General features: G+C 41.1%; 1 protein-coding gene and 2 pseudogenes across 1 annotated transcript; all 3 read right to left on the bottom strand.

Annotated features, from left to right (window-relative positions):
- Nucleotides 1-892: 892 nt before the first annotated feature.
- On the bottom strand, nucleotides 893-25,802 carry CISD1 (CDGSH iron sulfur domain 1). The gene is made up of 3 exons (XM_075534061.1): nucleotides 25,644-25,802; nucleotides 17,419-17,624; nucleotides 893-1,309 (listed from the first exon to the last, which is right to left on the bottom strand). Exons 1-3 carry the CDS (start codon nucleotides 25,672-25,674, stop codon nucleotides 1,220-1,222), a joined length of 327 nt encoding a protein of 108 aa, XP_075390176.1. The 5' UTR covers nucleotides 25,675-25,802; the 3' UTR covers nucleotides 893-1,219.
- On the bottom strand, nucleotides 2,142-7,172 carry LOC142429544 (mitotic spindle assembly checkpoint protein MAD2A pseudogene; annotated as a pseudogene).
- LOC142430026 (U6 spliceosomal RNA) lies at nucleotides 12,950-13,048 on the bottom strand (annotated as a pseudogene).
- Nucleotides 25,803-26,223: the final 421 nt, after the last annotated feature.

The raw sequence follows: 26,223 nt of genomic DNA on the forward strand, positions 1-26,223 counted from the left end.
TCTTTAATATATCTTAAGTTCGTGTTTGCACACGGAGTGAGGTAGGGATCCTATTTCATTCCTCTGCAAATGGACATCCAGTTTTGCCAGCACCATTTCTTAGAGACTCTCTCTTTCTCATTTCATGTGTTTCGGCCCTTTGTCAAAGATCAGCTCTCCTTGGGTGGATGGATTTACTTCTGGTTTCTCAATTATTTTTTCATTGGTCTGTGTATCTATCATTGTACCAGTCCTAGGATGTTTTGGATACCTTGGCTGTGTGGTTCTAGTTTTATTTTGCAACTATAAAAATGATTAACACATTTAAAGCCATTATGCAAAATTCTATTAACTTTATACAAATACTATAATAAAACAATTATTTTATAAAAATCAGTGATAGCACATGAATGTTGATGGCCAATTTAATTGTTTTTATGAGTTCCAAGATCACTAGGTTTTATTTAGTGGAAACTTATGACTACTTGTCATGAAATTGTAGATTTGTATTTCACACACCTGACTTCAGGATCTCCCCCAATTTCCCCATTAAAGCGTTTGCTGCTCTTCCAGCTAGAACCCCAGGACATTGTACTTTAAGATATCATTTAGGAAGATTTTAAATCTAATAGTACTTCAATCTAAATCTCCACTATTGGCTCCTGAAGGGACCCAGAAAATATCTCTGTAGGGAAGTGACCTGGCCTGTAAGGATTAAAGACCTGGCCTGTAAGGAAACTCTATGCGACAGTTCCACTCTGTCACACTGGATCCCTGTGAATGGGAGTCAACCCGATGACAGACAACATTAAGGAATTAATATGGCTGAGCAACACCCAATTAACTTTGTTAACGAGGTAATATGACGAGGTGATTTTTTTCTTCAAACTTACAGGTATCGTCTGCAAATACATGATTTTGAGAATAATTTAATGTTAACTTCAACATACAACTACATTCAGTTATCATCATTATTTTGAGTTCCAAGAAACAGATTCTTAAAAGACTGAAATAACCCACAGGCCAAGAGCTTGTTGTGTTTTTTCCTTTTCTGATTAAACAAATGTGCACCACGATGTTTCACCAAGTAAGGCAGATGCCGTGAATGTAAAAGCTGTAGTTTACGATGTGTTGTACCACATTAGAACCCAGGGGCTGTGAATTAAACAGAAGTGGTATTCATTCTAATGAAATAACCGGGGAACATTGACAGGTTGAGGGGCAGCATCAGAAGTGGCCATTAAGTTTCTTTTTTCTTGATGATCAGAGGTCCCACGTTGTCTCCAGTCTCCTCGTTGTGTTTCGTGTGAGCTCCGTCACAGAATGGGAACTAGGAGAAGAGAGAGAGCATGTTGAATAGCTAATCACAAAACTGGTACCATGTTTGGAGCGGTGGACTGATGTTTAATTGTCATATAATCACCATTAACTCAATATAAAGCTTTTCTTGGTCATCTTAAAGATTCAAAATTAAACTTTTTAAAAAAAGATACAAATTTAACTTTATTTCACTGTCACTTAAAGCTTCGTCTTATCAAATATAAAAACATTTTTAAAGAGTTCACTACCACAGAATTACGCAGTAGAAACAGCCACAGCTTCATAGGTATAAGTTAAATAAACCAAGATAAACGAATTGGAAATGCTTTCAACAAAAAAATTACACATTGAAATAAATGGTGGCAGACCCCTATTTTTCATTACTCATGGATTATGTTAGTTATTTTCAGGATCTAAACAAAGATTTTGAATATTCACTTTTTTTGGCTGTAATTTTAACTAAACATCATCATGCCTATATTCCGACTGAAAATGTCTGACACAGGAAGACCTTTTTAACTTCATAGTAAAATTTTCCCAAGTACAGCTAACACCTTTAGAGAAATTGACATTACAATGCTGATGAAATCTGCTATGCCCCTCTAGAACACTGTGCAATGTTTTTTTGCACTGATCTATTTAGCCAGGCACACGAACAAGAACATAATCTCATTTAATTCAGGATGTTATATCCATGTAAGTGGACCCCCAAGAAATTAATTCAGTAGAGTGTAATGTTTCCCCCATCTTCAAAATCAACTAATGAAAGAAAACATAACTTGTAGTTGATTTAGTTTTGGGAAAATACATTTGGGACTTGCAAATACATTATTTTTCTCAACTCATCTCTCAGTCATTGAAAGGGATTTGCAGGCCACCAAGCTAATTACTTTGTGGATTGTAGTAGCGAATGAACCAAGACGAACTTCCTCAGAATTGGCAGTGAACTGTGGTCCTCATTTCTTCCCATTTTTCAGGTATGACCAACCAAATCTTTATCTGTATAAATCAGTAGATCAAACGAACCAAAACCTTCCAGCACTTGCAAAACTGTCACTGTGGCTCTGGATCCGATTTCTTATCGCTGAACAAAGCTCATCTCGGAGAGCTTTCTGAGATTGTTCTCTGGGGACACTGTCCTCGTTGGCGGTCTGTCACCCTCGATGTCAAACCGCCATCTTTCAAGGACCTCACCACTTTCAATGTTGGCGATGACCAGCACCAGGTTCTGACCTGAACATTTGCACAGCCAAGCTTTCAGCTGCTCCGCCACATCACTGAGTTATTTCAAGAGGCCAGCGCCAGTATTCACACGCAAAGTGAGCCCATGTTTTCGCACTGGAGCAATGTTTCAGATGAATATATATACGCTGCTAATGCCCACGAAGGGAATAAAATGCCGACATAAAATGCTGCTAATGCCAGTGAGAAGAAGTCGGCTCCACGTTCAGCGCTCCCACGCAGGGCGACGCGCTCTCCCGGGGTGCGCTGTGGCGCACAGCGAGGTGCAGACAGAGGTGCGAGCCTCCACCGGGTAAAGTGGCGCCGCCACTTGTTTCAAAAGTCATAGCGCCACCCCGAGGCTTTCTTAGAGAGCATCTGCAGAATATACATATGAGGGCTCTTCAGTAAGTTTAAGAAAATGTGTGTTGGGAAACAATTATGCATCGCTTAAAAAACTTTACTAAACTCGAACTAATTTGTTATGAAATGGCGGAGCAGGGTCTGGTTTGCGGCACTAAGAAGAATAAGGATAAGACATCGGGTTGAAAAGAAACCTCTATCAGAACAACACGAACTCTGCTGAAGGCGAAACAAGGACAAACATCAAAAGTAGGTTATAGTGACGTTTGGGTGGAAGAATGGGGAAATCAAGGAGGTTTTACAAAAAGTGTTGTGGGGACAATGCTCCAAAGAAATCAGCAGTTTCTAAGTGGCTAACTCGTTAAAAAATTATTAAATACTTTTATTGGGGGCTCTTCCATCTCTTATTATAATCCACACAATCACCCATTGTGTCAAGCACATTTGTACATATGTTATCATCATCAGTTCTTCTTTTATTTTAAATCATTTTATTGGGGGCTCATACACCTCTTACCATAATCCATCCCTCCATCCATTGTGTCAAGCACATTTGTACATTTGGGCAAACTCACTTTAAGAAGGGATGAGATGTTGAAGATGAAGTCCACAGCGGCACAGCCTCAACATCAATCTCTGAGCAAGCAATCTTGTTCACGCAGAAACAGTAGACAAGACCACAGACATCTAAACTGACTATAAGCTAACATAATTCTGACGGAAAACTATAGGCTGAGCCAACTTTCCCTTTCAGTTAACAATGTAAAAAAGACTGCATTGACATAGTATAATTCCCAAGACCCTCAATATTTTAGGAAGGGAATCAATGGCTGTTATGGCTGACTTTAAAGAAATTTATAATGAGAAATAAAGTCTATTTTATTTTTAGCTTTTCATTCAATTTTTTTCTATGAAGTCTCCTTGACTATACTTTTAATTATTATTATTAAATACTTTTATTGGGGGTCTTACATCTCTTACCACAATCCATATATTCATCCAGTGTGTCAAGCACATTTGCACATATGCTGCCATCATCATTTTCAAAGTATTCTCTTCACACTTGGAATATACTTTTATTTTTTTTCCCTGCAGTGACCTCTGCCCCAGACTACTGGAATATTCTTTATAAACACACAAAACTCACTGCCATCGAGCTAATGTTGACTCATAGTGACCTTAATGGAAGGGTAGAACTGTCCCTGTGAGTTTCCAAGACTGTAACCCTCCAAGAGTAGAAAGGCCCTCCTTTCTCCCGAGGACCCCACTGGCCGGTGGTTCTGAACTGCCGACCTTGCAGTCAGCAGCTCAGTTTGTAACCACTATGCCACCAAGGCTAATGCACTGCACAGGAGAAAGAAATCAACTTGTGTGGCTCAACTTTCAGCTAAGGCAAACAAACGATGAGTCTGTAAGGGAGATACACACTCCTTTGATCAATCAATCATACACCATCAAAAGGGCAGTGTTTGCCCAGGGATAAAGTTCAAAAGACAGGAGGGATAGGAGCCAACAAAGAAAGGAAACAGTAAACACAGAGAAGAAGCAGGAAGACGGAACAGAGTTACATCGTAGGAATTGAATTAATGTCACACACACAAGAAAGTGTCTGCAACGTTGAATGGAAAAACCCAATTACTCTGTAAACGCTCACTCAACTCACAAGTCAAAAAAATAAACACATCAACTTACGGTTAATATACAAATCAACAATCCCATTTCCCTTGTGGTATTTGACTATAGATAAAGAAAAAAGTCCTGCTTAGATAGTAATTACATTTCTCATGAAATGCTTATATGTTCACTACATATTTATTTGTAGGAATACCTGCTGTATAAGACCTCTTTCCAGTGTTAGAAAGCAAGGATGACGCTTGGAGGACAAAGGTGTGCCTGATCCTCGCCATGCTATTTTCAATCGTCTCGCCTGCATGTGAAAGTTGGACACTGAATAAGAAAGACAGAAGAAGAATTTGGGCCTTTGAATCTGGGTGCTGGTGAAGAATATGGCGGTACCCCGGGCTGCCAAAAGAACCAACAAATCTGTCTCGACAGAAGTACAGCCAGAATACTCTTTAGAAGCGAGATGGCAAGACTTGAGTTCATGCTCTTTGGACGTGTTTTCAGAAGAGACCAGCCCTTGGAGAAGAACAATCATGCTTGGTAGAGTAGAGGGGCAGTGAACAAGAGGAAGACCAACGAGATGGACGGACACAGTGGCTGCGGCGACAGCCTCAAACCTGAGAATGATTGTGAGGGTGCGCAGGGCAGGGAGTGGCTATGTGTCGGAATAGACTAACAAGAAGTTCACTCCAGCAGGACAGACCAAGGCAGGATCCAGCTGGCCGAGGACTTCCTTTGGCTTGGTCCACACCAGCTGGTGCAAGCGGCACTCAGGACAGCTAGGGACACGGTGGAGTCAAACGCCTTCCAAATGTCACGGAGTAAAGACGCCACTCTGGGCTGAGGCGTACATTAGAAGAAAGAACAGCAACTGTTTGTCTCATGTTATAAAGAGGGATATAATCTTCAACTTAGGTCATCCGAAGTCGGTGAAATGCTCACAGATTGACCATTAAGAGGTTCCCCCCCCAAAAAATAGTATTTGTGTGTGTGTGTGTGTGTGTAAAGAATATGACAAATATAATTCTACTCCTTAGGAACAAAAGGGGAAGAGGGAAACAAAGACTCAGAGAACAAAGTCTGCTACAGGACCATTAATTACATCAACCACACCTCACCGACAGCGAGCCCAGGTGGCAGTGCCTGGTTGCCTCTATCAACCATTCTCATCAGGACCGCGTGTACACCGAGAGAACGGGAGAAAAATGTGGAGCGGAACTCAAATTTTGAAAAGGCCTTACTGGGTACGAGGAGGCAACTCATCAAAACTTTCGGTCCAAGGTGTTTTTCAAACTGTAAACTAAAATTAACACCTGAGATTACCTTTCAAGTAATTAACAGGCAGGTTTATTAGATAAAACTACCACTTGTGGAGTAATGTGCTCCTTTAAAAAAGCCATCTACATGAGAGTAATGCAAAGAGGAGAGGACTGCAGGGAGGCTGAGACACTAGAGTACTGGGAATGGGACAGCCAGAGTGGAATGAAAGACAAGCATGGCACATCGTGAACATGGAACCAATATCACTGATTTACGTAGAACTAGTGACCCACTACTGTGGCGTCCAGCCTGATTCGCACGACCCTCCGGGCAGAGTAAAACTGCCCTTTGGTGTTTCCAAGGCTGCAGATCTTTAATGGTGCAAACACCCTCATCGTTCTCTCGAGATTCGGGAAACCTAATTTTCTGAAGTAAGTTTTACTTCACACAATAAAATATTACTTTTTAAAAAGAAGTCTCTAACTTAAGGTTAACATTATTTGGTTGGTGCTAAAGAAATCCAATTAAAAAAAAACAAATCCAATTTTAGTTTTACTTTCTAAATCCAATTTAGTTTTACTGTATAGAATTTTGAATGCCACTAAATTAGTTAAGAATCACAGAAAAGTTCAAGGTATCTGCATACATTTCCAGGTGTAAATTCCATGCTGGGCAGCAGCTACGTTTATGAAATGCTTTCAAAGTTTGCACTTTTTCCTTTTAGTGCGAAGCGGTACAGAGCATGTGATATTCAAAACAAGTCTTTGCAGCAAAAAAAAAAAAGAAAAAGAGCTTAAGCTTTCTGTTTTTTCTTGGCTTAGTTGAGGAAAGAAGCTATAAAAACCAAATGAAAAAGCATCCCATAGCAAAGAATAGCATTTCTAAGTGACATATGTTTAATTAACAAACATAATTTTACAGTGAGTGAAAGTTTACATTGTAAGAGGCTCCATTTTTATAAATAGCACATTCAAAACACTTCACTGTTGATTATACTACATAGGCTACAAAATACATTTCTAAAAAATGAAATGTTTATAAAATGTGTTTCTAAAACATGAAATAAAAAGTATCAAGAAATTACTGAAGTGGCATGTTTTAACTTTTTAAAATATGATACACATTTTAGTATCATTACTTAGCATAAAAACAGTAACAATCACCTGTTATAAGCTTGGAAATGGCTAGGTGACATAGGTAAGCACTGGGCGACTATCTGCAAGGTTGGCTCCCAGGAAGACACGCTTTTTGGTCTGCTTGTAAGGGGTGACAGTCTTAAGTTATACCCACTGTCCACCTCTCAGTAGTCTCTCTCAGATACAACATGACTGATCAAACACGACCAGAAAAACTACACCCTCTTCGCCATCAGTTTTAGAACACTGACTATCCCCCTGTACCGTCATTGCTGGGTCCCCGCCCCCAGGCACCGTCGGAGCAGTCACTGTCTCTGTAAGACTTCCTACCTTGTACAGATAAACACCAAAATAGATGAATATGCAAGCATTCAAAAAATTGTAACGAGTAGGAGATCCTGGATTTTTGTTAATAAACTTATGCTTTTAAAATGTATAAAACACTTATGCCATTAAAGTGGAAACTAGATATTAGAAATCATCTTGTTCAGGGACATAGCTGTATCACGTATCCCCTTGGAAATTATTCACTTAAGTCAGAATCATTTCCCAAACTTGAGGATGAAGTATTCTCATTAAGATTAAAATTTTTTTTTCCAAACAAGGACTAAAATGGGTAATTATTTGTCTTGGAAGAAGTACAGCCAAATGCTCCTTAGAGGCAAGGATGGGAAGACTTCGTCTCAAGTACTCTGGATGTTGCGAGGACAGATCAGTCCCTGGAGAAGGACATCATGCTTGGTAAAGTCGCGGGGCAATGAAAAGGAGGAAGACCTTTGACAAGATGGACTGACACCACGCTGCATCATGGGCTCCAACCTAAGAACAACTGTGAGGCTGGCGCTTGAGGACCAGGGCTTGTTCTGTTGGACACAGGGTGGGTATGAGTTGGAACCGGCTCGATGGCACGTAACAACAATGGAATAAATTTACTAAAATTAACCTATGCTCTCCAACTTAATATATGGGAGTGAGTGATGATTCTGTGGCTTTACAATTCAAATGGTAAATTACATACCTTTTTTAAAGGAAGTGCCTTGTTTTATTTTTACCCTTCTAAGAAGGAGAAAGAGAATTATGTGGTGATTGTGTACTTTGTTTTTTAAATCATTTTATTGGGGGTTCATACAACTCTTAACACAATCCATACATCCATCGTGTCAAGCGTGTACTTTGAAATATATAGTAGTGTGTTGTACTAATATTAACAAGATAAAATGTGATAATTACAGTAACCAATCATTTAACTTTCTGAAATTTATTAAAATGTCAGGCAAAAAGAAGGACTTATAAAAGACACAGCAAGTATATTTAATTCCATTTAGAAAATCTCAATGCTCAAAATGGAAAGGGTCAAAAAAACTGATAGAAAAAAATTTGCTGAGTTGTTTATAAAATTTGTTCTAAGACACCAGTGTTTATGTAATAACAAATCCTGCAGAAAGTTTGTGAATCAAGTTCCCTAAAACTTCTGTATCTCCAGAAAACATTCTGTTAGTTAAATTAGAACAAATCGTAAAAACTAGTGAAGAAAGAGTGAGGAAATGTTGGAAGACAGGCTCAGGAGGTAAAAAATAACAACACTGCAGGCCCTGGCTTTTTTCTTCTGGAAAGTTAACAACACTATAAGGGTCTTCATAAAAGGTTTAATAAATCTTCTTAAATCAGAACCAACCCACAAGATTTATATCTTCTTCGTAACTCCACACCTAAAGTCATGCTGTTTCTGTATTTAGGGTGATTCAATATTAAAATAGGTAAATTATCCTCCTTGAGGAATCTATTATTCTACCCACAACAATCTTAAAAAAAAGAATTATCATCCTTCCTGAAGCTATTTTTAGTGTGCACTTTGACTAGATGAAGTGGCTTCAAAAAGTGTGGAGAGAAATGAAATAAAAGATAATTGAATTTTTCCACAGATTGTTGATGTCCACTCATATTTTCCAAGGAAGCTGTTGGCTCACTTCCATAAATCATGAGAAGCATACTTCCTCTGGTTGAGAAGGAAAACAAAATGATGGGCTCTTTGAGACAATCTTAGAGAACAATGTGAATTTTAATATCTTTCTAAAGTATTTGCTTTAATGAAACACTAAAAAAGAAAATTATAATGGCAACATATGTACAAATGTGTCTCATACAATTGATGTATGGATTGTTATAAGAACTGTAAGAGCCCCCAATAAAATGATCTTCAAATAAATAAATAAACACTAAGATACCATAAATAAAAGGGAGGGCAATGTGAAAGCTGAAAGGAAGATTTTCTAAAACTGTCTTTATGTGGGTTGGCCAAGAAATGTCATCAATATTCAGACTACCGTTTCTATGAAGAAATGGTACACTGCCACCCAGTTCATAAGATGGGGACTCTGTATAACTAATACATTCTCCAACCTCCTGCCTCCACCAGCCAGAACCGAAAAAACAAATCCTGAAATCCTCAATGAGAGAAAATAATCATACATAGCAGGTAGAGTTGCATTTCAAGTCAACGGATACAGACACGCTTTCCCTCTCTTTCTTGTTTATATCCTGGTCTACATTGCTCTGCAGTCCAGACTCTACGTCCTGCCGCCTAGGTGACCACCAAATAATGCAGTAAATGATTTAACCTGTCAGGTGAGACTTCAGCAAGCCGATGGCATGCTCTTTCCTCTTATATCAAAGCGCTCTCATCTAGTTGGGAAAGACTACCCCTTCCTTTTTAAGACGATTCTCACACCTGCATTCTTATTCTCCTCATCTTTCGTCCACTTTGAAGACAGGGGAGCCCTGGTAAGGTCAGTGTTTCCCACCCACCACCTACTTTGCGAGAGAAAGGTGTGGCAGTTTACTTGTGTACAGACTTGTGATTGTAGCTAGGTGCTGTGGAGCAGGTTCTGATTCACGGTGGGCGAACCCTATGCCAACAGAATGAAAACGCTGCCTGGTCCTGCCACTATCATCACCATTGTGGTTAAGCTTGAGTCTGTGGTTGCAGCCAACGTCAACTATCCACCTCGCTGGAGGATGGGGGTGTGGTCTTTCTCTTTTTTTCTGACCCTCTACTTTACCAAGGTCAATGTCCTTTTCTAGGGACTGGTCTCTCCTGACAACATGTCCAAATGCTCTCAGCAGATGAGCTGAAGTCTTGCCATCCTCGCTTCTCAAGAGCATACTGGCTGTACTTCTTTCAAGACAGATTTGTTTATTCTTCTGCAAGTCCACAGTACTTTGTGCATTCTTCACTAACTCCATAATTCAAACGAATTCATTACCCTCCAGTCTTCTGTACTCACATGCCGAGGAGGCAACTGAAAATATCACGGCTTGGGTCAGGTGCACTTTAGTCTTCACAGTGACATTTTTGTTCTTTAACGCGTTCAAGAGCAGATTCCCACCTCAATGCAATACTTTGATTTCTTGAATTGCTTCTCTCGGGCCGGACTTGTGGACTCAAGTAAAAAAAGTGCTCGATGGCTTTGGAAACCCCTGGGGGCATTTCTACTCTGTCTTGCAGGATCACTGTGAGTCGGATCTACTTGATGGAGGTGGGTTTGGATTCTGTTTTGTTTCTGGTGTTTTACGATAGCGCTCTCTTTCTCGGTAGTCTCCTTACTCATTTCTTCTCTTTTGGGCCTGTTCCTTCTCTCTTTTAATATAGATAACATTTTGGTGAAAGACTATGAACTAAGTTAGTCTACGACACAGCTGAAGACCTACTCATCCTGGCAGGAAGGGAGCAGAGAAAGAATGAGAACTATTAAGAAAAAAAAAGTAATTTCTGTAAATCACTAAGAGATTTTGCTTTATTTGATTTGGAAACCTCAAAAAGGAAAAAACAACCCTTAGCACACACAAGTTACCTAAGTGGGTACTCTCAGAATGAATAAAATGGTGCTAAAGTTTTGTTATGAACACAAGTCGTATGCTAGAGGGAAAGATGATAGAATATAAAAAACTCAATGTAGCGACTTAATCAAAGTATTAATCACAAACCCCCATGAATTGACATGAAAGTGAGACTCGGCCCCTCAGGACCCTCAGTAACGTAGGGAGTTTCCAAAGGTGTCTGAGGAGTAAGCACAGCCATTCACTTGAAGACTATTCAAAGTGGACTCTGGCATTTGTGCTGCAGTTGCCGTCAGTTGCCCCTGGAGTGGAGTCCTGCTCATGGCCTCCCCGTGGTTGCAAAGCAGGGCCACTTCACAGAGTGTTCACCGGGCCCCTTTGACAGAGAGCCTTTCAGAGGGTCCAAACTGCAGTCATTTGGCTGGTGAGGTAGTTGAGTGCTCAATTGTTTGTGCCACCCAGAACATCTCAAAGTGAATTCTAAATTGATTCGTGCAGGAAAATTTCCATGAAAATTTAGGCTGATAAATCCTAGATGCACAAATGGTAAAGGAAGTTTTAAAAGTGTAAAAAAAAGACATAGAGAAAATTGACAGTCAAATGCACTGGGGTCTAGCTGGTCTCTCCCTTAAATCTGGCCCATGGGAACTGGCGCTCTCTAGGCTCAGCATCTGGAAACTCTAAAGACAAATTGTGTAAGAAATAACCCTATAATGTTTTGTTGAGTTACAAAGTCTAATAAATAGTTTAAGACTAGCTTGTGCCAGAATTGACTCTTCCTATAAAGCTTGAGCTTTTAAAAAAAATCATTTTATTGGGGGCTCGTACAACTCTTATCACAATCCATACATACACCCATTGTGTCAAGCACATTTGTACACTTGCTGCCATCATCATTCTTAAAACATTCTTTCTACCTGAGCCCTTGCTATCAGCTCAATTTCCCCCTCCTTCCCTCACGAACCCTTGACAATTTATAAATTATTATTATTTTGTCATGTCTTACACTGATAGACGTCTCCTTTCACCCATTTTTCTGTTGTCCATCCCCCAGGAAGGGAGTTATATGTAGATCCTTGCAATCGGTTCCCCCTTTCAACCCCACCTACCCCTTCCCCTCCTGGTATCGATACCCTTATTATCGGTCCTGAGGGGTTTGTCTGTCTTGGATTCCCTGTGTTTCTAGTTCTTATCTGTACCAGTGTACATGCTCTGTCCTAGCCAGATTTGTAAGGTAGATTTGGGATCATGAGAGTGGGGGAAGGAAGCATTTAGGAGCTAGACGAAAGTTGTATGTTTCATCATTGCTACTCTGAACCCTGATTGGCTCGTCTCCTCCCGAGAAAGTTTGAGCTCTTGCACTGTGCAAATTCCTATTTGCTTTATTGGCCTCGACCTCCAGAAACATCCAAGCAAAGCAAGTATCGTTGCCTTCAGTCAAGCTAGAGGTTCACTTAAGTTTATTGAAAATTTCACACACACTCAGAGTTCTAAAATTTCTTCATTCACACCCTAACCGATTTGGACACAGTTTATCTTCTGTTCCATTGAAATGACACTAGCTATTGTGCACTGAAAGTTAATTGCCTCCTAGTTGCTTAATCCAATAGCCTTACTATAGTAGCTCCTTCAGCTAGTTGTGTTTGCACAAGCAAGGCTCACTACCAAGTCTTCTTTGAACTTCAGTTTTTTCTACTGGATAGTCTTAGGTTTCCTCTAACTCTTCCCGTGTATTTCATCTTCTTTACTGGTTCTTGTTCCTCTTTCCAAAGTGCAGAAAAGTCTCCAAGATTTCTTTCGTTTCTCCTTTTCACAGTTTTATTGGAACATAATCCACATATCATACAATAGTTCACTCTCCCAGATTTCACACATTCTCCTGGATTTTTATCTGTGTCATCAAGGGTATCTTACATTGCTGGGCCTGACTCGGCAGTTTTGCTGATCTCTATCTGCAGCCCTGATGTCTCAACTTTAGTCCCACATTTCAGAGAGTCAGCTGTACTTTTCCATTCAAATGTCACCTCAGATGGACTCTTGGGAATTTTTTTGGGGGGGTACGCACTCTACAACAAATCTGGCTCTCCAATTTTAATGTTATAAAAATCAAGGAAAGCAGCGAAGCAACTGTTCGGGACTGAAGAGACAGGATGTGCACATGTTCATACAGTACACGTGATTGCATCCCGTATCAGAACAACATTGCCAGAAAGGATATTAGGAAATTCTGAAAAATAGAGAGTTGTATAACCATGCTAATCTTCTCTGTATTGTTCCAATTTTAGTACATGTGCTGCTGAAGTGAGCAGGACTCTTTGAAACTTAACTCCTTATTCCTCTCCTGAAATATTAACTTACTCTGAATTCTTTATTTCTGTTAATGGCACCTCCCTTTAGTACACTATAGCTTCTGTCCCATTTTCCATATTTGGCTGAACTTTTCCTAAAAATGTTTCATGTATATGCTTGTTTTTCTCCATTCTCCTAGCCAGCACCCTAGTATGTCACTGTAAGTAACTTTATGCCTAAAACCCTAGAGCAAAGGCTTCATAGCTCCGTGCATGGAGGACGAATTCCTCTTACTGGCTGGGGCAGTCACCTAATCTGGAGTCAATTTACGGATTAAGAGTGTAGGAGTGGACTCTAGGCTGTCAATTTGGAGACAGCCAATGAGACTTCTGTGTGGGCATGGCCTTCTCTAGAGAATTCTGGGAAATCTGGTACTTCCTCCTTGAAGGAGGCAGAAGACACCTCTCTCTCTCTCCGCTGCTCCCTGGGAGACATTGCAGAAGACAAGCCACATGGACGCAACCAGACCTCGGAAGCCGGAGAAGCCAGAGAGAGACCTCTGCCAGTGCTGAGATGCTTACAATGCCACTGAACTCAAAGACTTTCCACCCACTGGCTTGTGATTGTCCTGCTTTTGGCGTCATTGCATGTGTTTCGTGAGTCTGAAGAGGACTTTACAGATTGGTATCCGCCATACGGGCTAATATCAGACTTATGGCCTTGGACTGGACTGGACTGTTTTCTCAATGTTCAATTCCTCTTGTATATAAATCTCTTTCCTATACACATATGTGTGTCCATGGATTTGTTTCTCTAGTCCACCCAGACTAACACACTGGCACTCAAGATTTTCTTGAATTTGGACGTTGGGAGTCAGGTGGGGATGTAAGGTCCTGATTAGATTCTTTATTAGTAATCCTACATTAAATCGGATGAGTCCTTCTAGTAGATTTTGAGAAAGAGTTCTAAATACTAGCTCTTTTATTCAAATGCCATTAATTTTTCCAAGGATGTTAACTGCCATGCATATCATTATTCCCCCGCCCCGCCAAATTCTAGTCCATGGTGTAAGCTCTTCCTTTTGTTGGGAGCACTTCTGAAAACTGTATCTGCCGTGTTACTATTAACTTCTTCTCATGCTGTGACATCTTTGCTATTAACTTGACTTCTACTTAAAGCAAGCTGAGGGAACAGAATATAACTGTTCCCGTGGTTTTCTAAGGCTGTGCATCTTTCTGAGGGCAGAAAGCCTGCCGTTCTCCTATGGAGTGGCTGGTGCTTTCGAACAGCTGACCTGGAGGTTAGTCGCCCAATGTGTAACCCAACATGCCACCAGTAACCATCAAATAAACTAAAACCCAGACCCCCGAGTGCAATCCTATGACTCAGAAGTTCACTGAGGCATTACTTTGTATGTTTTGGAGATTGCGAACTATTCTAGGCACACCTTCTAAAAACAAACCCAGATAATCTACAGACCAGTAGTGAGACATCCTTTTCTAGCACTTAGGACCCTACATTCCAAATTAACAGTGTTCTTAAGTACGATTAGTTGTAATGTGCCTTTTAATTATTGGTTTCTTTTGTTCACCAAATTTAAAAAACAAGATAATCTACGGCGCATACCACTGGACTACACTACTGTCTAAGTGGGAGTGGCACAGCAGAATATGCTTCCTAGTACCCTTTTTGTGGTTTCATCCTTATTTGTACGACGATGGCTCTTCACGTGGGAGGAGAGCCTCACCAGCACAGGCTTTGAGAAGTGGATGCATCGTTCCTCTCTAGTTTCTCAGGCCTTTCAATGTTATCTTTAGTGAAATCGTCAGTGAAGCCAACTCCCCCCATCTCCTGCCCCCAAACGTTCTTTAGTCATACAGTGAATGCAGCCTTTCCAGGTAATGTTAGGACAGCATTTCACCTGTTTTAGGTCATAGCTGCCATCAAGGCGCTCTGGTGTCAGAGTGGGTATGTGCTGGGCTGCAAACTACCAGCCTCTGAGGATGAAAGAGGAGGCTCCTCCTCCCACGAACAGTTACAGTCTTGGAGACTCACCTGGGCGTTCTAACCTGGCCTCCAGGGTTGCTATCGTCAGAAGCTACTCGATGGCAACGAGCTTTGAGCTGCAGCCCTTACAGACAAAGCTTCCAAAGGGAGCCTGATGAAAGGCTATGTCTCGGCTATATTTTAACTATAGGAGCTATGACCAAAGAAAGGGTTAAGACAAATGGTCCCTACATTTATTAGATAAGAAATTTTCAAGGTCAAGTTTTTTCGTTTAAAGCATGGGTTCTCAACCTGTGGGTCCTGACCCCTTTGTGGGTCAAATGACCTTTTCACAAGGGTCGCCTAAGGCCATTGGAAAACACATATTTCCGATGGTCTTGCGGTGTCTCGGTTCCTAAGACCATCAGAAATACCGATGTCGGAATTTGCACACATGCAAATCCGAGTCAGCCAACATGCAGATACGCCCACCTATGAGGACCTGGCGTGAAGACTGTTACCCATGCTACATCATGCTTCAAGACAAAATTTCATTGATTTGTCATTAGAAAGAACTATTTCACAATGCATAATTACATATTGTTTTTGTTATTAATCACCATGCTTTAGTTATGTTCAATTTGTAACAATGAAAATACACCCTGCATACTAGATATTTACATTGCGATACATAATAGTAGCAAAATTACAGTTATGAAGTAGCAACGAAAACGATTTTATGGTTAGGGGTCACCACATGAGGAACTGTATCAAAAGGTCATGGCATTAGGAAGGTTGAGAATCACTGGTTTAAAGTTTCTCTTGAAATTTCCAAGATTGGTCCCAAGACTCAGGACCTGGAAAGTACAACAGAATAGGCTTCTTTGGTTACTTTTTGGGTCTGCATTGTACATTCCCTTTCCTGGAACAAGAGATGCTAAGAACTATTTGGAAGGGAAATCTGAAGAGTACATAAGAATCCACGATGGAGTGGGGTGGAAGAGGTGGGGGGTGTCTGAGCAACAGCAAACTAGCTAAGAGGAGGCACCAAGAGGCAGATATAAGGGGAAAGTGGCAGTAGGGCAGGAGGACGGTAAAAGGCAACAGAGGAAGGACCTAGGAAGCAAAGCAATGGATAGAGGTATAAACCGAGAGGTTTATATAGGTAAATACATTAATCCACAAAAATAGAGGTATTGGCCCATGTACATACATTTATACAGCAATAAACTGAGGTAGGGGATGGACTTTGAGTCTCTGCTCATACCCTCCTTCAATACGAGAACACTTTGTTCTAACCAATCAGCTGTCTGAGATGCTCACTCTTCCAACACAATCGTTGAAGACAAAGCAGGTACATAAGCAAATGTGATGAAGAGGGTGGATGGTGCCCAGCTATTAAAAGATACAGTGTCTGGGGTCTTAAAGGCTTGAAGTTACACAAGCCACGATTCAGCAATGAAGCAGCAAGTCCACATTGATCGCTGGTGCTAGCATGAGGAGTCATAGGGACCGGGTAATAGGCACCAGCAGATACATAACAAACAAAAACATATTGCTGAGAACATGAGGGGCTGGAGCAGAGATCCAAAGCCCATCTGTAGACAGTGAAACAATCTCCCCACAGAGGGGCCACACGGAGGGAATGAGTCACCAGAGTGCGGTAAAGCATCCATGAAACACACTACATTCCTCTGGTTCCCTGAGGCTTCCTCACCCCCCACTACCATGACCCCAGTGCTGCTTCTCAATCCAGACTAGACCGGAACATGCACACAGGTATAGAAAGGGATCAGAGCTCACGATACACAGAATCCAGGCATGGGAGTGGTGAAGCCAGAAGGGTTGGGGGAAGAGGGGGAGAAGAAGAGAGAAAGGGGGAACTGATCGCAATGATGGACACCTAACCATACACCCCTCTACGGGGGAGAACAACAGAAAACCTGGGGGAAGGGAGACAGCGGTCAGTGTGAGAGATGAAAATAGTAACAATGTACAATCTATTGGGGGTGGGGGTGGCTATGAGGGTGGGTGGGAGGGAGGAGAAAAGAGCTGGTACCAAGGGCTCAATAGGAAGTAGATGTCTAGAGGAGAATGAGGGCAACATATGTGCAAACACGCCTGATTCAATCGAACCCCAAGCAGCGTTTCATTCTGTTGTGCATAAGGTCGCTATGGGTCAGATCCGACTCAATGGCACCTAACACAGTTAAACCCACTTACACTCCTGGACAGCGTGTTGCACAGGAACCACAGACTGTAGGAAATGTATTCTTGATGAGAAAAGATTAAGTCTCATTTGAGAAATAAAGGAGGGGGACTGGCTGATAAAAGTTTGCGGGAAGAGATGGAAAACAAGCGCCATGTCAAAAACAGCCTGGACGTACAGAGTGGGCGTCCTCACCTTTTTGGATCTCCAGCAACGGCAGTACACGGCTTTATCGCCCAAGTCCTCCATGTCGAAAGCGTGTACCACCTTGGGGTTGTCTTTCTGGATGTGAAGATTAACCATGGCTTTTTGGCGATGATCCTTGACATAAAATCTCTTGTAAGCTAGATAACCAATTGCAGCTGTCCCTGCAGCGATGGTCACTGCTGCGATCCATTCAACTACAGCGGGAGAAAGAGAGGAACCATCAAAACCCAAACAAGCCCCATCGTCACCTAACATGGATGTTCAAGACACTTGTTTGTGAGCAGGAAGTGTCACCAGTGGTCAAAGGGTTTCCAACAGTCAACAGAGCGTCCCGAACACACCAGTGAAACATTCCCCAGCACTTACGGAGGCAACTGTTTTTTTAATAAGTGAAGTTAAAAGAGAAACAAAATTATTCTCTAGATGAAGAGGAAAAACAAGGCTTGATAATCTTTTAAAAGTGTTGGAGACAACAATAGCATGTGTACTTGTGGGTAATCCTTGCTTAAAAAAAGTAAATTAGCAAATCAAAACCCTTCCAAATCCTGAAATAACAACAACAGCAATAACAAAATTCAGATTACAAGTATGGTGAAAAACAAACCAAAAAACAGGAGGCAATTGCATTAACAAAATGACTCATTGCAGTTCATTTAAACAGCAACAGCCTTAATTTAAAAATATTTCTATTTAGCAAAACTCAATGGCCACTACTGTATAAGGCATTACCCAAAACAGAATTAGTATCCGATCCCAAACTAACAAAAACAATTTAAACTTAAACCACAGACATGAAATATATCTAGCAGGATTCTGGGTTTTAGGGTCATGGAAAAATATCTTTTAAGTTCAAAGTGCTTTCTCATTATTTTTTTTCTGATTTTATGGAAAGAAATTTAATAATAAATGCTCATTTTGGTGTATTTTTCAAATTGTTTCTTTTCATATTAATAGTTCCAAATTTCAATTCCTACACTTGTAGCTTTTAGAAATAAATTTAATAATTTTTAAAATAAATAAATTTTCTTAAAATCATGCCTCTAATTCACTCTGTCTTCTTTTAAATTTCAGGGACAATAACCACAGTTCTCCAAAACATTCTTTTTTTTTTAAAAAAAACATTTTATTGGGAGCTCGTACAACTCTTATCACAATCAATCCATCCATCCATCCATCCATCCATCCATCCATCCATCCATCCATCCATCCATCCATCCATTGTCTCAAGGACAATTGTACATTTGTTGCCATCACCATTCTCAAAACATTTGCTTTCTACTTGAGCGAGCCCTTGATATCAGCTCATTTTCCCCCTCCCTTGCCACTCCCTCCTCCCTTGTGATCCCTTAAAATTTATAACTTATTATTATTTTGTCATATACTGCTTTCTCATTAAAACAAAAAACAGAATGTATTAATTTATATTTTGTGTAAAACATGAGTGATATAATTAGCACAACCTTCCTCTAATAAAAGTTCTAAACTCTAAGTGCCCACCAGTACGTGATTTTCTGAATTCCCTGCAAGTACCATTTTAACTTTAATGACGTTATTCTATGTAATTACTTGCTTGAGTAACAGGCCATCTAGTTAGTTTTTCTTGTAGCTTTTTAAGGAGTCCTTAGAAACCCAAACACTTAACAACTACCCCAGCTCCAAGGATTGATGGAGTGCAGAAAGTTCGGCATAGTCTGGTTAGCCTCAGCCTCCGCCTCAGAGGAGAGTTGTCTATCCCCAGCATGGAGTGGGCTGCAGGAAAAAGTTGAACAGGGGTCAGGATAAACACACTGGACTGCTTCCCAGTACTTCCTGAGTCAGATATTCTGTGTTTGAAATAAGTTCCCAGACTATCAAATAATGCCCTGGAGAGTTGACAAAACACGACCCAAGCCAAACATAAACTTGTCCATAATAAACAATTAACTGTAGGCCTTATTTGCACTAGTGAGTCAAATTTCTTACTTCACTGAGATCAATAAAATTGGGGCTCAATCTTGTAACACCCAATCTCATCTCTATCTTGGTCTTCTAGTTTCTTATATAATTAATTTTCATTATATGTTTATTTATTATTTTAATGTTTCTAATTAGCATGCTCCTTAAATTCAATTTCCAACAACAGCAGTATTTCTTCTACAAAGTAATTTAGTTTGTCTTCTTTCCCACATTTCCATTCCTCCTTGTAATCCTCTAGAATAAACATTAACTCTATGTCCTTCCGAGGTGCCGTGTGACTGAGAAAACATCTGCGGTCATGTGACAACTGTGGCCACAAGGGAGAATGTTTGAATAACACATTTTGTGCACACTTGCCTTGAATTTTAGTGCGGCTTCCGAGCATTACCCTGTGGGGATTCCACACGGGCCAGCAGCACATTTGGGCTCTTAAATTAACTCGCTGCTGTTGCTGCCGCCGCCAGGTGCGACCGGGTTGGTTCTGACTCGGAGTGACCTCAGGTGCAGCAGAATGGAACACTGCTAGGTCCTGCGCGATCCTCACAGTTCAATGGTCTCCTTTTGGATTAGCTACCATGGAACTCCCTTCAGGAAAGTCCCCATAACAGGAGTTACAGTAATCCATTCCTTGGCTGAAGGAACACTATTCTGAATAGCTTCTACATGTATGACAAATTAAACGGACGCCTAGCTCTGCATAGTCATGTGCTCAGCGTTTGTTTAGTAAAACCGCAGAGAGGAAAATACCCCCCAAAACTAACATGATAGCAACTAAATTTGTGAAACTACACTCTAACTTTAGATGGATCCCGAAGCTAGCATATTTCTTTTGACGCAGCTTAACCAGCTGGCCGGAAGTCACTTGGAAACATGGTGACCCTATGTACGTAAGAGTAGAACTGTGCTTCCAAGGATTCTCACGGAGTGGCTCTTTGGAAGCAAATCAACCGGCCTTCTTTCAAGTTGCCCCTGTGTGGATTCGAACGTCCGATCTCTCAGCAATCAGGGATTCCCTCTCTGCTTCCTACACATGGCAAAAGTCTTGAGACCCAAAGGACAAGTACCTTTGGGCGCGTATTGTGTCCTGATCGTTAAAAGGAGAATCCTACAGTAGTTCCTATTTGAAACTCATGACCAACAAAATCATGAAAGAATTAAAATACTAGCTGAATGCGTACAGCGGCTTTTCTGGTTGTTGCTGTTACACCTGTGCCTGTTTCTCTGATAGTGAAAAAGACAGAGTAACTGATCTGGAGAGCAGGCAGTTGCACAAAGCAGCTGAAAAATGGGAGCCAGCTCTGTCCCCCTGGGGATGAGAGAGGTCCACTTCTGACCTACGCAGATGTCATAGTACCATGTGTATACTAAGAAGATAGTTTTGTGACTTGCTTGAACTGATTTTTTAGAATCCAGAGCTAGATAAATTCTAAAGAGTTTTTCTTTCTTCCTAAACTTGAATTCTCTAATCTCATTGTCGACAAATGTATGCGTTCCCCGAAGCTGGATAAGAGATTCCTAATTTGTCATTTCTTACTGGCAACAAGCTCTGGGTGCCACTGGCCAATGGAGAAATACAAGGAAAAGGAAACTATATGGAGACAGCTAAAAATGACAATGGATGCCAAAGTCAACACGGAATCACTGAAAAGCAGAGACAGTAACCAAGGACAAATAGTAAAACCCAACCAACAGTTCAACTGAATGGAGCGTAAGCCTACCTAAAGTAGACAACAGTTACAGAAGCAACAAGGGATTTCCCCCAGTCCTACTTTGTCAAGGTGTTTCATTTTTAGGCATTTTTCAGAACTGAAGTCTACAACATTTCTGAGCATTATTTTTGCTTCTTCTGGTTCATTTTCAATTTCTTTGTCTATAGATATCTCTAAGAATAGTTAATCTAATTAAATCCACCCCCACCCCCACCCAGGCTTGTTTAACAATGCTTTCCCACTACACAATTATCATTAATAAGCCAACCTAAAGAACAAAAATACACAGCAAGTGACTGTTTCTAAATAATTCCCTGTCATACTTAACTCTGGGCCTACTAGTATATGCTCTTTAATTTTCTTTAAAAAATAAACCTCTGGCTGTTCTGTATTGTGGGCTTTTTTCTCACCCCGCTTTTCTTCCTTTCGCTTGTCAGCCAGGAACTGCCCTCTGGGCCTAAGTCAACTGCCACAGAATCAGAATGTGCCTGTCTGGAGGGGGAGGGGAACAAAGTGGGGCAATCCAGTTGGACCCCTGCTGAGAATTTGCCTTTCTATCCCAGATATACCGAATCATAATTTATATTGTAAGGAGATCCCCATGTGACATGCAGATACATCATAAGCACCACTTGGGAAGGATTAAGAACCATTTGGGGGATCTTGTTAAAATATAGATTCTGATTCAGTGAACCTGGTAGACAGGCACATTTGTTGGGTGCACTGGACTGGAAGGAACCTTTCCGAAGCCCTCACTGAACCCTTCCTCTCTTACACCCGGTAGGCTGCACCTAGTATGTTTTTTGGATAAAATCTGGCCTACAAGTGTTCACTGCCTGTTAAGTAAAAAGAACTAATGATTACTAATTGAAATCTGCACCAATCACATGGTTCTTAAACCAAATGACTTGTGATACCACTGACCTTTCCGTAACCTACTGTATCAGTGTGGAAGTTAAATAAACCCAAACCAAACTCTTGGCAATCGAGTGGATGCTGACACAGTGATTAATTTAAGCTGTCCCTGTGAGTTTCTGAGAGTGAAACTCTTGATGGATTAAAAGCCTCAGAGTGGTTGATGGGTTTGAACTGCTGACCTACTGGTTAGCAGTACTCACTACACCACCAGGGCTCCTTGGATAGTAAATATTGCCTAATAATAGTAATTAAACAAAATGTCTTTATTATGTAACATTTCAGACAAATATAAATATAGAGGGTAGAGTACAATGTAAGAATTAACTCATGGCCAATTTTGTTTTACTGACATAGAGCCCCAGCTTCCCCATTACTAATTAACTTTGAATAACCTAGAGGAGCTATCTGCTTTATTCTCAGCATGAATTATACATTCCTTTAAACAAAAATCCCCAAATTTCTTTAAACGACTCAACGAATTTTCAGAACCTGAGGTATTTTCCTAAATTGAAACAAAGCAAAAAGAACCAAAAAAGGATGATCAATTAATTTGAATGAAGAGACACAAGGATATGAGTCGGAGAATTAAAGACCTTAATGAAATGTAGTTTTGGTTACATGGCGCGGAGCGTTCAGAGTTTGGGATAATCAAGCAACACGGTGGGCAGACAAGCTCCTGTTCTGCTACCTGAGGGTGGAGCCAAGTAAACATAAAGTGGTTTGAGGAAAAGGGAAGGCAAGGAAAGCCTTGTAAAATATTTCTTTTAAAAAATATATATACATGTATATTTCTTTTCTTTTTTAAGAGAAGATGAACATGGATGATTTCAGGTTGAAGACAACGCGTGTGGGCCAGGGGTGGATGTTTTAAAAGCAATGTCTACAGAGGTGAGGGCTTAATGAAGCAGATAACAGCGTATTAGAGCGGTTTCAGAGTAGCTCTCTTCCTGGCAAATAGAAGGGAAGTTGTTAAGGATAAAAGAAGTCAATGAGTTATCAAGGAGCAGGACCTTTCAGAAATTTCCTAAAGGTCTCCTGAACTTGAGGAGGAGGAGTTATGGAGCTTGGGAATTGCAGGAAAGTGACAGCTACTGAACCTTGACGGCTAGAGGGTAAGTAGTGACCATACACGTTGTTCTGCCTCTTGAGTGCGGCAGAAAGCTATCCCACTTTTAAAGTGTCCTGGGCCCGTATCACTGAATCTCAAGAGACTGGCCACACTCCACAAACGCCAGCATTAGACGCTCCATGGGACAGATGTGTCCCATTATTTGTATCCCAATCCATACAACCTCAAACAAAATTTTTTTTCATTCACAATGCATTCCATTACCGAAAACGCATACCGAATATATTCGTGTATAAGCCAAGTTTTTCAGCACATTTTTAATGCAGTCTTTGTGGTAAAATTAGGTACCTCAGCTAATATTCGGGTTGGCTTATACTCGAGTATATATGGTAGCTTCAATAAAACATTCAAAGTAGAAAATAATTCGGTTTTGAAAGGGTTTAAGTCAGGAACTATAATAAATATATATTTACCATCCGCCAAATTGGAATCAAGGAACATCTTACCAGAATCTTTGAAAGTTACTTCAATTTATAATCACTGATCTTCATTGCCTAGATCACTGCCATTATTTTTCTTCCGGGTACAAACCACAATTTTGCATGCACAAACACCATTTCATTTATTTAGCAAACACAAATGCAGTGCTTACCATTGTGAGGGATCATTTCCAGACCTTCATAGTTGCTAACTCATTTAACTGACAGGAGACATGATCATACTCTTCTATTTATCACCCCAAACTAAAAGATCTAAGTAGATTTTCAATCTTTTGTGCATGAATTGGTTTGAAAATTAAGAGTAGAGCCAAATTTTGTGAGATTTGAAGCTTAAATCACAAGGTGGGTTTTGTAATTAAGGAGGAAGGCGCTGGGAGAAGAGATCTGCAGGGGCTTGGGCTCATCTGTAACTTCCTCAAAACCAACCTTTTGTTTCCAGGTGAAATGTAGTTGGTCCTCAGAGCAAAGCTGAGCGCTTTGTCTCCAAGTTGGGAATACTTCAGCAAGCAGTTTCTTGAAATGGCAAACTATTGGGAAGTCACCCTTTCATGTCTCCATGGCTAAAATTCAAAAACCTAATCACTTGTTTTGATTTCAGGGAAGATTAGATTATAGATTTTTATAAAAGTTTTAGGGAGTTCACCTGGTCATATTTTAGTAACACACTACACAAATAGCATAGTGCCCATTTACACAAAATACTCTCACATTTTAAACACAACAAACCAAAAGGAGTATTTTGGCCCATCTCACACTTGGGCAAATAGCCTTCCTATAAAATTAAAACTATCAGTGACACAAATTACATTAATATTTAATTTTATACAGTAGTCTTATTCTTAGCGCCCACCCCCTTTTCTACAAATATGGAAACAAAAATCACTTTCTATTTTAAAGGCACTGAACAGAAAGGGGCATCTTCCCTGTCACTCCAATAGGTTACTTACCTTGTTTCTGGTCAGTAGACTAAATGGCCTATATGCCACTAGGGCCCCCTTAAGGTATCTTTTGAAAAGATATTTGTAAATAAATAATTTCCTGTGTCCTTCACTAGTAATTAAAAAATATTCTTGGTTATGACCCTTCTCTACTTGGTCAATTTTGGCAAGCAGGAGTGAATTGTCCAGTTTATAGAATCTACCACAACTCCCAAAGGAGGACTCTATTTGGTGGAGACCTTTACATATCTGGCACGCTAGAAGCTCACCATTTACTGAATGAATCAGCGGGCAACTTTAATATAATATCTGGACAATCCTTTCACCTTTACTCAACTACTGTTATAGGTAACCAAACCTTAGGGTGCGGCATTGTATACTCGGGCAGAGTAGTCATACATATCGTGTAACTTGGGTACAGTACTATAAAGTGGAGGTCCATGCTAAGTGGCTTCTATAAAGTATCTTAGTTTTAATTGCACTTTGGGCGAAGTGATTTTTTTTAAACGCTCGGTAGTGGCAAAAGGGAAACGAGGCTGAGAAAGCTGAAGGCTCAACGAGCTCAATTTTCAATCCCCTACTGGATTACCGCCACCAACCGCCAGATGCTAAGGGCATAATACAAAACTGGGAAAACCGGAAACATCGGATTGGGTTTCTTCCCTTAAAAGAGAAAAAAAGGTACAAGACTGAGATTAGTCATGCATCACGAGTGCAGATAATCAATGTTATGAGTTCACGTTGTCTTAAACGTGAGGAGAGGCGGCACAGCCCCCTCCGTCCTCTTTTTCCCAGGCCCCGCGTTTTAGGAACACAAACATTCCCGGGATAAGGAGAAGAGCTAGCAGCAGCATTTTCAGCTTTTGGCGTTGGGCTGGTTAGTACAGACGTGATCCTTATTAACGTAGATGCCTGCATGGTATCTCCCCACTGCTGCACTAGCCCATACCCTCACCCTCTTTCCGTGTCTGCACAGACCCGAAGAAGAGCCAAGAGCCTGCCCTTCAGCATCTCAAGGTTACTGGACCGGCAGGCGCGCAGAGCATTGCAATCCAGCAGCAGAGCTGAGTGCGCCGCAGGTACGCAGGCCGCCAGCCTCACCCGCTCCCAGGCCCCACTTCACCTCGTACGCCGGAATTGGATGTCAGACTCATGGCTCTGTCGTTTGCAAAGCGTGTGCACAGGATACTGAGCACTAACAAGGCTCGTGCGAATAGCAGTAATCAAGCAGCGAGGAGCGTCCTTAGGGTACAGACACAGGGCTGCTACTGCGCAGGCGCCGCGGCGGGCTGAAAGCACGTGTGTGTTAGGCCCTAGCTGGTGGTGAGCATGCGCAAAACCTCGGCCCAGACTCAGGAAGTATGTATCCAGATTTTGACAGCCGCAGAAACGGGAAGAGGCCTAGAGAGGGAGCAACTGAGTTTGCGCAAATACGGGGGGCGTGGCCTGTAGGGCGGGGCTTGAGGCAAGGCCCTGGGAGTTGAAATTCCAGGCCAGGTTTTACATCTCTTCCAGATGTGTGCATTTCTAAGGGCCAAGAGGACAGGTGCGGTAATCGGATAGCTGAGATTTTACTTATTTTCATGCTCAGACCGATACTTGCCAGGTCCGGCCTAGTTTTCATATACGGTGCCATATACAAGCGCCAGAGTGCATTTCCAGAACCTTCCCAAGCTTTCGGTGTGCACCCTTCGCCTCTGCCC

This window comes from Tenrec ecaudatus, chromosome 16, assembly GCF_050624435.1.
Source record: "Tenrec ecaudatus isolate mTenEca1 chromosome 16, mTenEca1.hap1, whole genome shotgun sequence".
NCBI lineage: Eukaryota > Metazoa > Chordata > Mammalia > Afrosoricida > Tenrecidae > Tenrec > Tenrec ecaudatus.

What these genes read in the sequence shown, in the direction of transcription:
- CISD1 (XM_075534061.1), bottom strand. Translation starts at nt 25,674, where the DNA reads ATGAGTCTGACATCCAATTCCGGCGTACGAG. An exon ending in ATCCAATTCCGGCGTACGAG is followed by an intron (nt 17,625 to 25,643) that starts GTGAAGTGGGGC and finishes CTCCCGCTGTAG; the next exon opens with TTGAATGGATCGCAGCAGTG. An exon ending in GTTGCTGGAGATCCAAAAAG is followed by an intron (nt 1,310 to 17,418) that starts GTGAGGACGCCC and finishes CTCTTCTCCTAG; the next exon opens with TTCCCATTCTGTGACGGAGC.